The sequence below is a fragment of the Venturia canescens genome, chromosome 6 (assembly GCF_019457755.1).
Source record: "Venturia canescens isolate UGA chromosome 6, ASM1945775v1, whole genome shotgun sequence".
NCBI classification, from domain to species: domain Eukaryota; kingdom Metazoa; phylum Arthropoda; class Insecta; order Hymenoptera; family Ichneumonidae; genus Venturia; species Venturia canescens.
The window spans coordinates 4,172,876-4,187,635 of NC_057426.1; the positions used below are offsets into that span (position 1 = coordinate 4,172,876).

Here is a 14,760-nt window from a genome sequence, read left to right on the forward strand (position 1 = left end):
GAATGAACGTGGAAAGGAAGAGAGACAGAGAGAAAGAATGAAAAAAGAAGCAGATAATGCCGGTCTAAGTTCGAGAGTAAATTATGCCCGTTCGCAGACGATGAAGAAAGAGAGGGAATGCCATGTTGATCTATAAATACCGCATCACTGCAGCATAATGTACACGCGGATCTTGCAAACGTGTGGATACTCAAACTGGGCTATAACGGAATATAAGCTCGTTCGTGGTTCACGCGCCTTCGAGCTTTCCCTCTGTACTTACATACCTAACTCTGTTGCTACGAGCGCTTTCCCCGATCGTTTTTGCCCGAGCTTTCTGGTCATCCTCCAGCGAGTCTCGTCAAAGGAGGGCTTAATCTTATTTTATGATTGAGCACATGCGGGAGGCAGAATGGAAATAAAAGAAATTCTGATTCTTGCGGAAAAATGTTTATCAACGAGCTCGACTCGTTGTCAAAAATTGTAAAAAAAATACTGTCAACTATGGAAACTGGAATTTGTCGAGAGGTTGCTTCGTCCTTCAATATCAATTTTATTGTATTCGTGCTAAACTCGTGCTTATCATTCTAGGTTTGCGAGGAAACTCTGGCCGAGCACAAAGAACGATTGGCCGAATTACGAGGCCTGGTGGCTCAAATCGCGTCAGACGTCGGTCTCGACGCCGGTGGACCGCTTCACAGCGAGGTCGAAGCACTTGGTCGTCGCCTCGAAGATGTTCGTGAGTCGTTGTCAACCCTCGCCGATACCGCCGATGCCAGAGCACTGAATCAAGAACTTGCTCGTGGCGATCTTTATCAAACGAAAAATTTCCTCGACTCTGTTCAGCAGGTACGAGGCAAATTGTTTTTTTCGATTCTATTGACGTTCGAGTAACTGTTGACTGTTAAGAATTGAAAAATATCAATTTAATTTCTCACGGAGAGGGATCATCGGCTTTCCTTCTTTTTTTCTCTCATCCTCTTGGTTCTACTGACTCGAGGGTTTTTCAGATATCTCAACGCCACGGTGCTTGGCACAGCTCAATCATCCTCGCACGAGGCGATATATTTTAATTGTAGTTTCGAAACAATTTGTTGTGTCAAGGTCGGAGGGCTTATCCAATCCGGCAATTACATTGGTCACGAAATCCGCAACAGCTGAATGGTGGTCTGGAGCTTCGACGCTTACAACTACTTTGTACTAAACTTTCCAAGTCGAGTTTAAAGAGCGAGAGCGAGAGAGAGAAAGAGAGGGAGATAATAAGAGAGCAAGAGCTTTGTGCATCGCCAATAGGATTTGTTTAACCTCGCCTTATGTATTTAACTACACACATTGATGTTCCATAACATCGTGGCGAAACCCCGATTACGTTGAAAGATAGAGCGCCTAGTATTGAATTTTAATGCCGTTCAGTCTAATTTGCAGTAAAGTCTGAATTTTTTTATCTTCTATTTGAATACTGAGATGAAAAAAAGTGTGTAAAAGTTCGCCAAAAACATTATCATTTACTGGGAGACGCGATGAAAGATATTTTCAGTAAATAAAAATTATTAACGTTGTAGATTTTTTTCGTCGGGAAGGCAACTTTGTCATTTTTTGTATTTTAGGGTTTCACGATGTAGCGAATATTTGATGACAGATTTGAGTAATAAATTATTCTACGCCAACTGATCGAAAAGCTGAAAAATTTGAGAAATCTTGTAACGTCAATTAAAAAATGATTTTTTGCAGAGTTTGACAACTGTGGGACAAGGAGAATCGAAAGAGCAGTTGAAACTCCTGAGAAATCATTTGCTGGCGCTGACTCGAACGGAACCGCAATTACAGTCGATAAAGGATCGTGCATTGGAGATCGTGCCACAGGAAACATCAGTTGTAGAAGTGTTGCAGCTTTGGCAGCGCGTATTTCGCGAAACATTCCAACAGTATCATCGTTTATCAGCGCGCCTTGTAAGATCGGAAGACGTAGTAGCTGCGCTCCGTTTGTGGCAAGAGTATCTTGGCCATGTGCAGGAATTTTTGTCGAACGACGTACCGGCCGATTATAACGGGCTTACGGAGCATCGTAATCTCTGCGAGGTTCACAAAAATTTGTTAACCGATCAAGAAAATTTGATACTTTCTATAAGAGCAGAAAAAGGACGGGATTTGTCAGTGGCCGAGCAATTCAACGTACTTACGAATCTTCACAATGAAACACTTGCAAGAATCATGGAAAGACACGCTGCGGTGCGCGACAGACTCACTCTTTGGGACCGATACAGACAGGATCAGAGCAAATTGCTCGGTTGGCTCAAAGAAATCGAGAGGGAACGAAGCAGATTACAATTGCGTTATATTCACGTGCGGAGATTGGACAAGACCCTCGCAAGAATCGAGTCCTTGTTGGAGAAAGTACCGATCGGTGAAGCGCAAATTGATTCGTTGACGAGTCAACAAGAAACTCTGTTGATCGATTGCGACGAGGCTCTTGCAATATCTATAAGAATGGAACACGCGGCGAACACTCAGCGGATTGCGAATCTCCGAGCGAGTCTAGAAACGTGGAAGGACTTTTTGTTGAGAATACGAAAATTGAACGGCCAACATGTCGAACAAACAGCCAGCATAACAACCATTTTCCAATATGTCAGTCAATCAATCAGCAAAGCTTTCCATGCTCCACCTGCCAGTCTCGTAGAGACCCAACGACAGTTGGAGTCTCTTCAGGAATTGAAATCCCGACTCGTCGACACGACTAGCGAACTCGAGAGTCTTGGCGTAACGACCGAACAGTTGCGCGAATGTCTCAGTCCTTCAGATATGAAGTCGCTAAATCAACAGAGTTCTTTACTCTGGCAACAGCACGGTGATCTCGAACACCAATTGGCTCTGCTCTCGTTCAAACTTGAAGAACGTTGCTCACTACGTAACCGGTGGGACACGAGACTCGGCAGATTGCTCGTGTGGCTCCAAGATGCTGAGAATCGTGTGCACAATTGCGACGACGTGACAACTGCGAGTCTCGAAGAACCCGAAGAAGCTTTGCGAAGAATAGAATCCGAATTGCAGGCAGAGATGGCGCTGAAACAGCGCGAACTCGATTGGTTACAGACAACGGGCGAACAGCTCATTCAAGTTGCCGATAGTCAGGAAAAGGAAGAGGTTGAAACATCGTTGCAGGAGGTCAATGAAAGATGGACCCGTTTGATGACAGCTGGAAGAGCGCGAGCGAACAAACTCGTCGACTTGATGCAAACGATGAATTGTTTGGAGCGTAGAATAGCTGAGATTCGGAGTTGGTTAGGTGGTGTCGAGATGAAGCTCTCGCAACCAATGGCTTTCGAGAGAAAAACACGTGAAGCGGTTGATACGTGTTTGCGAGATCACGACTCTTTGCAAAAAGTCATCGAAGCTGAGAGCGGAAACATCGGGGAAGTTTTGAATCTCTGTGAGATTTTACTCAACGATTGTGACGCTTGGAAAGCTTCCTTCAACACCGAAGCCATCAGAACGGGAATGGAAGGATTGGAGAAACGTTGGAAGGCAACTTGCGTGCGTTCTGCCGAACGCAAGAGAAAAATCTTAATGTCGTGGAAGTTGATCGAGGAGATGGACAGGATAAAGAAAGAACAAGAACAATGGGTGGAAGAGACCGAGGAATCTTTACAAACGTTGGAAGAAAGCTTGGACAAAAACTCTAAAGAAAACACAGAACAAACACTTACTAAGACTCGCCGAGTTCTGAAAGACATCGAGGCTCACAGGGCTGCTCTTCAAATAATCGAACAGAGCTACGGGCGTCTTGCCAAAGGTTGCTTAGAACCGGACAATTTCAAAATGCTCACCGCTGATGTTCGCGAATTTATCGAACGATGGAAAGCTCTCAAGCCTCGTGGCAATTCTATTCTAGCTTCTGTCCAGAGGGAACAAAAAGCTTATAGGGAATTTGTCACTGCTCATGGCGCTGCCGTTGTTGGACTCACTCAGGTCGACGTCGGATTGACTCAAGTACAACATCTGACCTCACCTGAAGAAAAATCTTCTCCGAGACGGACGCTACAAAGAATCACTAGCATTGAAAACGAACTTTCGGTACAATGTAAAACTCTTCAGAGAGCCGATGAACTCGCCCTCATTGTCATGCAAGAATGTCATGCCGATGACGTCGGTGCGATTCAGGAACTCGTAGACGAATATCAATTACTCTGGCGTGATATTAAAACACGTGTTACTAATTTACGCTCTGACCTCGAAGCCAAATGTCAACGTAACGAAGTCGACGAAGCCGTTCAAGTCGAAACACTTAAATTTGAACAAGACTCCGCTGTTCAGGTCGATACACTGCCCAAACTCGTTAGAATCACCTCTTGCGATGCTTATCTCATGGAACTCGAATCTGCGATCACCGAGTGTAGAAACGCTCTCGATTCTCTTGAAATCGCGATCGAACCTGAACCTGCCCCTGGTACCGGACTCAACACCTCTGCCAAAAATATTGTACGTTTTTTATCATCAATCGATTGTAATTCATAATAATTTAATTTACCTTTGGTACATTTTACTGGGCACTAAAATCTCCTCAATTGGACAAACTTGTTATTCTAAACAACAACTTTTTCTTTTTTTATAAGAATATAAATTAATTTCCATACGACCTTAAGAGATTTCTCTCTGTTTTAATATCTTACCCGTAATATTCTAGTAATTAAATGGTATTGCCAAGAAAAGGTTTCGTCTAATTCGTCAAACTCCGAATTGATTTAATAATCATATTTTTTATATTTCTAGGCCAAACTAATCGCGAGCTGTCAATCTGCAATCGAGTTGGCTCGTCACTTACATTCTCTGCTCGTACAAGACGAAAAAATGAGCAAGGAAACAGCCAGAACAACCGAAGTATCGAAACTCGGTGCACGTTACGAGAGCCTGCTCGTTCGAGCGAGAACTCGTGAACAACAGATCAGAGATATAAGGTATCATTCTAAAACTCATAACTCATTTCGATTCAACAATCATTAATTAATAGTTCGTAAACAATTATTCCATGCGTTGCTATTAATCAAACTAATCACCAAAATTTCCGCACTAATCAATGCTCGATAATTTATCCTCCACGCAGGTCACCGCTTATCGAAGCTTATTCACTCCCTTGTGAACAGTAAGTTTCCCATCGCTTTTACTGATGGTTGTCGAAGCTTGCATCTGTTTGGACCAGCGAAACCTTGTGCACAGATTTCGATAATCCAAAATTGTTTGGCTCGCTCGAGATTGAAAAACCCTCGAAGAAATTTTTTCGTATTCCAACTATGCAAACTCCGATAACCTTTTATTACATCTATGCTTATTTTCTTTATTCTTTCAATTCTATATTCGAAGAACCTTCAATAAAAAGGAGTTGGAAAATTTTTGAATTTTCTATTCACCAAATATACCGACCATTCTTTCAATTAAAACAAGTTTAAAGACAATATTTTTGTATTTTTCTAAATTTAGTGACGGTGGAAGACTGACCTGTCCGTTGTGCTCGAATCGTAATTGGGCACAATTGGATATCGATCTATGGCGGTTGGAAAAATGGCTCGAATTTGCGGAAGGTACACAGAGCGAGCAGCATGTACCACCAAGTGAGATAGAAGAATTAGAAGACATTATTCAAGACCATCGTGAATTTCTTCTGGATCTCGATAGTCACAAAAGCATAGTCGTTAGTCTCAATATTGTTGGTACGCATTTGGCCGACCACACCGAAGACAACGAACGAGCTCAAGAGCTGCGGAAAAGACTCGCAACTGCGAATTCAAGATGGGAAAGAGTTTGTCATTCGGCGGGCACGTGGCAAACTGCATTGCAATCTTCTCTCATGGGAAATCAACAATTCCATCGTATCGTCGAGGAATTACTCATCTGGTTGGAAAAAACTGAAATTTCCATTAGAGCAAGTGAACCAATTGACCTTACGGAGGATATTGCTATTATTCAAGCTAAATACAATAAATTCCGGTAAATATTGCTCAATCCCTGATCCAAATAATAATGATTAACCTCAGAAAGCATAAAAACAAGATGAATGAAAAAAAGTGTCATGTGCAGTTACACATCATGAGAATGAATTAAATACTCGCATTACATTTTGTAACAATTGGAAAATTCCACTCGATTTTCAGGGAATTACGTAGTGATCTAGAGCGATGTGAACCTCGAGTCCTTTCGCTCCAAGAAGCGGCGAATCATTTACTAGACGAGCACGTCGAAACCCGGAATCGTCTTCAGGAACTCAGGCTAAGATTACAATCGTTACGAAGATTGACGGGCATTTACGCGCTCAAACTGGGCGCAGCACTCGGATTAGATCCGAAGGACGTCGGTCTTGCGGCCACTTCTTCTTCTCTCGCTTCTTTATCACACGACGTAAGCTCGCAAAAAATATACAAATTATGCGTTACTTAGATGACAAGTATTCAAATTACATATCGAACCATAAATAAATCGTTGTAGGTACATTATAGAAAGCACTGTTGTTAGAGCCACGTCGTTGATTATTTATTGCGCAGGATGCTCCAAAAATCTGGACGTTGAACGAGCAAGTTTTCTGAATTTGACGTACGAGACTAGATTCGTAACTCAAGCAATCGATCATCAATATTTTTCGAATCCAAGTTAATCTAGAGTTCACTTCATTCACTTCATTTCTTCATCATATTTTATTTGGATATTTTCAAAAATGTTCCATTACTTTTTTCGACATAAACTGCTGTTTGATTTAATTTTGTCTATTGTTGATGAATTTGTGAAATATTTTGAAGTGTTAAAGATTCATGATGCGTTTCTACTATTGTTGATTCGAGACTGCTCGATACTCGTTCAAATTTCTGAGCATAACGCCTGAAATATATTAGCGTAAAATAGCGTAGAAAAGTTCACCACACTTGCACCGTATACTTGATGGTTTGTGTTTTTTCTTTTGCTGAATTACAGCTACTTGACGGAGCGAGTTCGACAACGGGTCAAGCCCACGACGCATCGAGTGCAGAGTATGTTCAAATATTTCAGTATAACTAAACGATTTTTCTTTATTTCTCGATAGCTAAAAGTAGAAAATAAAACGAAAACGTTGCTGATGCTCGGATTGCGTGAAGCTCGAAATAAGGGCGATGTATAATCATAACGATGAATGTTTTGTTTCAGTGGTGACGAGAGCGATCGAAGGGTATTAGCGCGTGGATATCGATTCCTCGGACGTGTTTTACGGGCTTCCCTTCCGATTCAGGCATTAATGCTGCTTTTACTCGGTGTTGCTTCGTTGGTGCCAGCAGCCGAGGATGATTATAGTTGTATGCTCACGAACAATTTTGCAAGAACTTTTACACCGATGGTCGATTATCCGAACGGTCCACCACCACTGTAAGCGAGCGAACCCAACAAAACATGAAGAAAACTAAAATACCTCCCTTGTCACAAGGACACCACGGTCATAAAATAATTACCGAAAAAATAATGAGCCAATCAAACCAAAAAGCGAGCAACTTTCATTCGTTATTTTACTGGCCTACGCCATCATTTTTTCTGTATTTTCACTCAATAGAGTTCAAAACTCGTTGTCATCGTCCTGCGGCGTATATTTGTACATATGCATAAATTTATTCTACCAATTTGGGCTCGATTATCGGCCCACTGACCAGTTCTAATTTATTCCTATTATTATTTACTGCATTAATATTATTATTCGTTCTTTGTCCCTTCTCGTTACGAATGTTCATTCATTGTTGCGCAATATTGTAATGACCTATGGCGGCGATTAATCACGAGAAATTTTTCCATCACACGGTAACGACCTAAAATTTAACGAACGGTCGATATTCGGTCGAACCGAACAAGGCGCCTCAAAAAAATACAATATTGCATTGAATCCATCGTCCGTTAACGTTTGTACGACATATTGTAAAACGTTCCTAAGTTTGCTCGATGCAAGCTCCCTCAGGATTCAAACGATTCATACTTGTACCATTCACATTATTTTTTTATCATTTTAATTATTTTTTGTTCAATAATTATTGTTTGTTTTTTCTCGGAGAGTGGAACATTCGAGAAAAATAACGACTCGACCCGCTGTTTACGAAAAAATACGAAAAATTATTTAACAGTCAACTGCTGTTAATACGACTCTGTTATTAACCGAAACGAACAGAATAAGAAATATACAAATAAACTCAAAGTTAACTCAGCAAATCCCACGAAACTATTCAAGAGATTCCGAACGAATACGAAAATAATGTAACGCACAGGTTTTTTTCTACATGTCCTGGCGACGTACGTATATAAATGAATGAAATAACAAAAAAATATATATAAATATATATATCTCGAGATTATATTTAAAAAATGCAAGCTAGTATATGCTTTATAATTGACAAATTTCTCTCGCTTATCGCACAGTGAGCTTCGTTGTGTATTTTTATAAAGAGCTTATTATAATGACATGTATATGTATTCGATATGCAAATATATTGCGATGAACACCATCATGACACCATGAAGCTATATTTCCGCTCGAAATATTTTCTTTCATCTTGGCTTTTCTAGTCAAATACTTTTTGGTTAAAATTAATGAGAATTCGTGCACGTCGTAATGAATAACAGTTTTGTACTTAACAATAATTTATTCCAATTATCACACGGTAATATATAAAAAGTTTGTACAGTCTTCAGAATCGTTTATCGTATAATAGACTTCATCTCGTGTCTTTTTCATTCGTTTCATTTTCACTTGCCTTTGAATAATGTACAGATAAACAAAATATACATTTTATTCATCGTGGGTACCATTCATAATCATTAGTAAAGTACGTGATTTTGAAATTGGCATCGTTGTAAAACATTACGTAATTACTATTTCTGTAAATATTGCTCAAAACGTGATATTTTTTGAAGTTTCGACAACTCGAGGCGACTCACTTTCCACAGGCCTCTGAGGAACTCATAAACTAAATAAAAAACTATTAACATTTGTTTTCAAATTGGAATATGAAAATATAAGTAATTTACGTTTGGCTTCAACGACGCTAACTTCATTAACACAGGAAACATTCAATCCTGATTGTTTTGATTTTTGAGCGTGGCTAATTGTTCCGAATATTCGAGATACAATCTTTGCCATCTAAGATGACCACCGATGATACCCAATACGTCGTTCAAAAGTTTGTGCTTTCGCATACCGAGGATCATGGGATCCCATGAGCTTTTTGAAGCTGATCCATGACTCGGTCCCATAAGATCGTCCAATATTATTCTCAAACGCTTCTCTAGACCGTCTTGAGTGAGAAGAAACGACACAATTGCCATCAACCAATGCACGAATTCTTGAGAACTACCTAGTGCTTTCGAAGCAAGCAATTGTTGCTCCAAATACGACACGACGCTTGGCGCACTGTGAGGTGGCCGAGGATTCGGCAATGCGCTACCAGCCGTTCTCTGCAGAGCTTCCTGCAGTGAAGATAGAGGTCCTCTTGGTCCTCGCCCTCCTGTCACTGTCGATGCATTTTGGGACGACCAACGCCACACTGGATCATGACTGTCACCGATCAATAACCAAGTTCCTGCAAAATCCAATTTTTTATTTAAGGGAGCTCCTTTTTTTATTGTACAAAAACTCATTTCGTATAAAAGAACTTGCTAAAAAATTTTAAACTTTCGATATGGATATTCAAATTTAAGGAGCTAATTTTTCAATTATTGAATAAGGGTGTTCTCCCCAGCCAATAAAATACACCATGGAGTTTAATGAAATGAATCATTGCATTTCTTCAGTTTTATTTTAGAATTGATTGAGAAAGAATAAAATTTTGAATGTATGAAAAGACACTGTACCCATTTCTTTGTGATAAATGTAAGCCCGGGCGTTGGTAAACGCTAAATGGGGCATCCCATTGTATAGCGTACAGGATAAAAGGGATGCACCAGGGGCAGCGAGATGACTAGCCGACGTCGAAACAATTAGACGACAAGTGTTACCGATTTCCCAAACTCGTACTGCACCGCAACACGATATTACCATAACCTGAGAATGCAAAAAAAAAGATTTGCTCTCATTTCATAGTGAAATTGATTTGCTGTAATAAAGTTTTGTAGTTGAAGATTTTTCAAAAATTTTTCGTAAATGTTTAATATTGGAAATCCGATAATTCATACCGCATTTCCGACTGCGTGAACTTTAGCCAAAGGAGCGGGTGGGGCCAAAGGTGGAGCTGGTCTTGATCCTTTAGCTGGATGAAAAGTATGGACACTCCCATCTTCGAGACCAAGAGCTATAACGGAAGGAGAAGCAGCAAGGGCAACGGCGCTGTATCCTAAATACAAATCCCACGTTGGTTCCGAGTCCGTACCTCGAAAGACTTGTAAATGAGCTAAACTTTGACTGCTCGTTACAGTAATAGCGTAATGACCGGCTTGCTGTGACAACGAACTGGACGGTTTCAAGGCCGGCAATACTATGTGATTTCCACTCCTATCAGCAACAACTTTTGGCCTTTTATTGTGAGATGTATGATGCTGTTTCGGTGTGGTTTGTTCTCGACGTTTCAGAGTTAGTGTTGTACCGACCGAATTTGTCGCTGATGAATTAACTGTCGATGAAACATTGGGACGCACGATGTCGTCACGTTTCTCGATTACTATGGTGCTTTTCGCTTGCGACGTGCTCATAAACGTTGGCGGACCAACGCCACCACCCATTGAAGTGTCCCTGAAAAAATTATTTGTCTCAATAAAACATTGATCATGAAGATTACTGTACTCCAAATTACAGTGCATCGGAAGTTAAGTAAATTCGGAGTAATTTCATAAGTGTCCTTTGTAGACAAAGTAATTGCACTCAAGACAAATTTATCGCTAAATGAACTGGCTAAATTGCTACTCACATTGAATCAGGTGGGGCAGGAATGAACATCGGAGTGATTCTTCTTCTACCGTCAGAGGTTTTCGTCTCGATTTGTTTGTTTATAGGCCCTTTCATTGGTGTGCTCGAGTTAGACATTGGTAGAGGAGGATCAACGCAATTAGAAACAGGTTGTTGTTGGCTGAATGTTGATGTTTGCGAGGACGGTACAGGAGGTTTCAAGTTCAATAATTCGGGTGCTTCCATGACTGTACAACCACCCTGGACCAGAGGTTTTCCGTACAAACGTTCGTGGAGAATACTCTGCAGAATTAAAGATATTGATTGAATCAAGCCGAGAACCAATCGATAATCGGCGATAGATTTTTCGATTCGTAATCCTGTAAAATCTTTAATTTAAGTAAAAGTAGATTTCATACTTGCTCCGCCGGATCGAGAGGCTGGCCGAGTTCTTGTTGGGTGAACTCGATAAAAACAACAGAACCGTCCCACGAACAAGCTGCTAATCTCAATCCACAAGGAGACCAACTCGCGTCCAACACGGAATGCGTGAACAAATCATGAATTACAACAAGTGGACGTTTTAGGGACGTCAGCCAAACGGAAAGCGAACGATCGCGAGATCCGATCGCTACGCAACAATACTGCTGGGGTTTCGAGGCTCCTGGCTGCTTTTTTTGTAATATGTTACCGTTGAAACGCTGAAACGTATAAAAATTTTAATGTTCCCTTGACCGTAACAAATTCAGCATATCTGTTATTCCATTTAAATCGACTTTCAATACTAAGTTTATGTCATTTTTGGTATAATTTATCCACATTTCAGAAAAATCTTTACTCTTGTTTATAAATCGAAAAAATCATTCCATTTCAGTAATATTATAGACATTCAGCCAATTAGAAACGTACTAATCACGTATGAACAAAAAATGTTACACAGAGTACAAAAGTTCAAAAGAGTTTGAGTATCGAATCATGTTTACCAGAAGCTTTTTTTTATAGGAAAACGAACGTAAAAGGAAAAACCAACATACAACGCACGTAACAGCTTTTCTGTGACCAACGAAATCTTTGTCCTGTGTCCATCCGTCTCGTTCTATAATTTGTGCAGTGGGTCCACCACCATTCATAGCATGCGCAGAAACCAAATACTGTCCGTCCGGACTCCATGATAGCCTCAGAACGTGAGTTGTTCCACCGCATTCGTCAAACGGTTCTGATATGAGAGCAGTCTCAGCCCAATCTGTCGTTCGCCAGACTCTAAGTGTCTTGTCATCTGATTGCGATGCCAAGTACTTGCCGACCGGATCCCAGGTTATACCTTTCACAAGGCCGGTATGACCTTTGAGAACAGCAACTATGGCTGGAAATTTTGAGGCATCCCAGACTATTACGCTGTTGTCAACAGACGCTGATGCCAACCATGGACTGTGAGGAGCCCATGCAAGGTCCAGTACATCTCCTTCATGAGACCGCAATGTTGCTATGCAACGCCAAGTCTCAACACCTGCTTTTCCTCCAAAAATTGAACTTCCTCCAGCTCCACCAGCCAATCTCCATATCATTATGAGCTTGTCGTCTCCTCCAGACGCCAATAATCCTCCGCTACTCCAACGCACGCAATTTACACAGGCTGTAAATGAATGTACACCTTTAAGGACAAATTCTCATTTTTTCTACATATTATTGCACATTTTTATAATATTTTTTGTTAACTTTTCTGTTATAACTTTCTGCTTTGGATCAACATACCCAAATGATTGTCCAATTGACAAAGCATTTTTGGAATTTTTTCGTCAAGTTCGGCAGCCTCATTTTGAATGGGCTCCATACTCCATATAACTACCCTTCCGGAATCACCTCCTGCAATTGCAACGTTGTTTCATCACAATAAAACTTTTATTTTTCTAATATTCCTTTGTTAGATGAAAACTGAATGGAAGATTATCTTCAAAATTAATGACTCGAACAAAATTGTCACATATAATGAAGTTTAGTTTACCTTGACCTCCAGTGGCAAATTTTTTTCCATCCGGATGAATATCGACCGAGAATATCGGGTTATCTAGATTTCACAACAAAATCGTAACGGTAACACATGGTATTTTAAATCCATATTATGAGAAAGAATTTAAATTAAACAATAGTAAACGAACCATCGTGGCTAACCCAATTTGGCTTAACCAGCTTCATTTCCGCGATGTTATGTTGCTGCAAACAATTTTCGAGCTAGCCAAGAAATTTTATTATCCCTCGTTCTTTGTTATTTATTGTTTTTGCATTAGGAAACATCGTCGTCTATCGACGAAATAAATGGTTGAAAAACTCTGCCTTCAAATTTTCGTCAAATTTTAAGTTGCGTTGTATACATATCCATAAATTATGTTTGATCTATAACACCGTTCAGTAAACCCGGTAATCTCGTTCATGCCGGGATGCTGCGAAACACATTGAAACTGAAAACCATTGAAAACACCAGCGAGATGACGCACACCGACAAAAAATTTTTCCTGCGTGTGTGAGTTTTGCGGTATGAGAATCCCGATCGGAACGCTACGGCAAATTGTTGTGCCAGCCAAACAAATTGGCTAGCCTCCGTGAATTTCGCCGATTAATTCTGGATTTCTGTCATTTGTCGCGGCTTTGTTGGTAATTGTCGGATCAAAATCAACGCGTCGGAAATTAGTTTTAATCCGTGTGAAGATACTCGTATAATGATATATTTTCCGAATAAAAGTGCGATCGTTTTTCAATTACGAAAGTTACGAATTAACGTGAGCTACTCTTCCCACCATTCTTGCTACAAACTACAAACCCAAGCAGAGCTCTTCTATTATTCCTGTCGTACCGGGCTAAGCCTAAAAATCAAATTATTATTCAACAATTAACTATTTATAATCATGGCGAATTATTGAGAGAATCTTGTTTTTTTCGTATGCAGTTTTTGGTTGGGACAGATTTTCAATTATTTCATGCTTAAGGAGTTTTTCAATGCGAATTCTTGTATGTATAGATCGAGCTCCGTGTCGGAAACCAACAATATCATACCGACTGGAGCCCGACATCGGGCAACTTCACGGAGGTAGAGCGCCTCACGGTTCTATATTCCGTCCACCGTAGTTCGTTCTTATTCAACCAACAACACACCAACAACCATGAGAAGAAAGCGTCGTCGCGTCGTGTGCAATGGACCTGTTCTTTTTCAAGCACTCCCCTCATATGGCCAGCACGTGTTTATTTTTTTACGTTTTCGGATTAACAATTAGGTTACATCAGGGTCTCGAACCCATTGAATGAATACCATGCTTGGAATTGAAGAAATAAAAAGCACGAACACCGATTTTATTCATTTTTTTTTTAGAAAAACAATAATCAAAAACATGTATATCTCGCTTTCTGAAGAGATAAAAGTATACAAACAGATACGCTTGCCGGTACAATATATCGACGTATCAGTGTATCATACTACATGATAATAAATGAAAAATAAAAGATTAGTTGAGATGTTGAGATTGTCAGCATTTTTACTGTCGCTTTCGGTACATTGCTTAAAAAACTCAGTTGACATTTAAAAACTGAGTTCAGCTACTAAATGAGAGTTTTACTAACTGCAAAAGAATCCCAGTTCTGTAATTTGCGGATGGTGCATGATAATCATCCGAGAATAAAAAAGCCTGAGCGGTAACCATGGGGTTATAGAGATTCTGCTAAATACGCTGTTGCCAGATATTTTGCAGAGGCGCGAATTGAATTGCGTGGCATTGCTAAAAAAGAAACGAAAACTTTGTTGAATATTCGATTTTTTATTAGTTACATTGAACTTTTCTATTTTTTTGATAAGCGAGTCATTTTTTAATATTATTTTGACTGTGTGAATCTTATTTTCGAATGATTTAATTTTCTATTTA

General features: G+C 40.1%; 2 protein-coding genes and 1 long non-coding RNA gene across 11 annotated transcripts in view; 2 read left to right on the forward strand and 1 right to left on the reverse strand.

The window, feature by feature from the left end:
* Msp300 (Muscle-specific protein 300 kDa) overlaps positions 1-8,480 on the forward strand; it is a 111,198-nt gene extending 102,718 nt beyond the window's left edge. For 8 of the 9 annotated variants that reach the window (XM_043422004.1, XM_043422000.1, XM_043422006.1 and 5 more), the window contains 8 exons: positions 571-828; positions 1,711-4,458; positions 4,750-4,934; positions 5,081-5,119; positions 5,455-5,961; positions 6,126-6,369; positions 6,937-6,992; positions 7,147-8,480. In XM_043422004.1, coding sequence (XP_043277939.1) covers positions 571-828; positions 1,711-4,458; positions 4,750-4,934; positions 5,081-5,119; positions 5,455-5,961; positions 6,126-6,369; positions 6,937-6,992; positions 7,147-7,366 — 4,257 coding nt within the window. In that variant the 3' untranslated portion in view covers positions 7,367-8,480. The remainder of the gene's footprint in view (positions 1-570; positions 829-1,710; positions 4,459-4,749; positions 4,935-5,080; positions 5,120-5,454; positions 5,962-6,125; positions 6,370-6,936; positions 6,993-7,146) is intronic. The other variant, XM_043422002.1, reaches the window with a different exon arrangement.
* On the reverse strand, positions 8,035-13,360 carry Hira (histone cell cycle regulator-like protein). The gene is made up of 9 exons (XM_043422009.1): positions 13,009-13,360; positions 12,855-12,917; positions 12,605-12,715; positions 11,887-12,485; positions 11,272-11,553; positions 10,875-11,155; positions 10,147-10,699; positions 9,826-10,015; positions 8,035-9,554 (listed from the first exon to the last, which is right to left on the reverse strand). Exons 1-9 carry the CDS (start codon positions 13,043-13,045, stop codon positions 9,046-9,048), a joined length of 2,625 nt encoding a protein of 874 aa, XP_043277944.1. The 5' UTR covers positions 13,046-13,360; the 3' UTR covers positions 8,035-9,045.
* A 64-nt stretch (positions 13,361-13,424) lies between these two features.
* Positions 13,425-14,192, forward strand: LOC122412478 (uncharacterized). The gene is made up of 2 exons (XR_006261350.1): positions 13,425-13,626; positions 13,866-14,192. It is a non-coding gene; the product is annotated as an uncharacterized lncRNA (long non-coding RNA).
* The last annotated feature ends 568 nt before the right edge of the window (positions 14,193-14,760 follow it).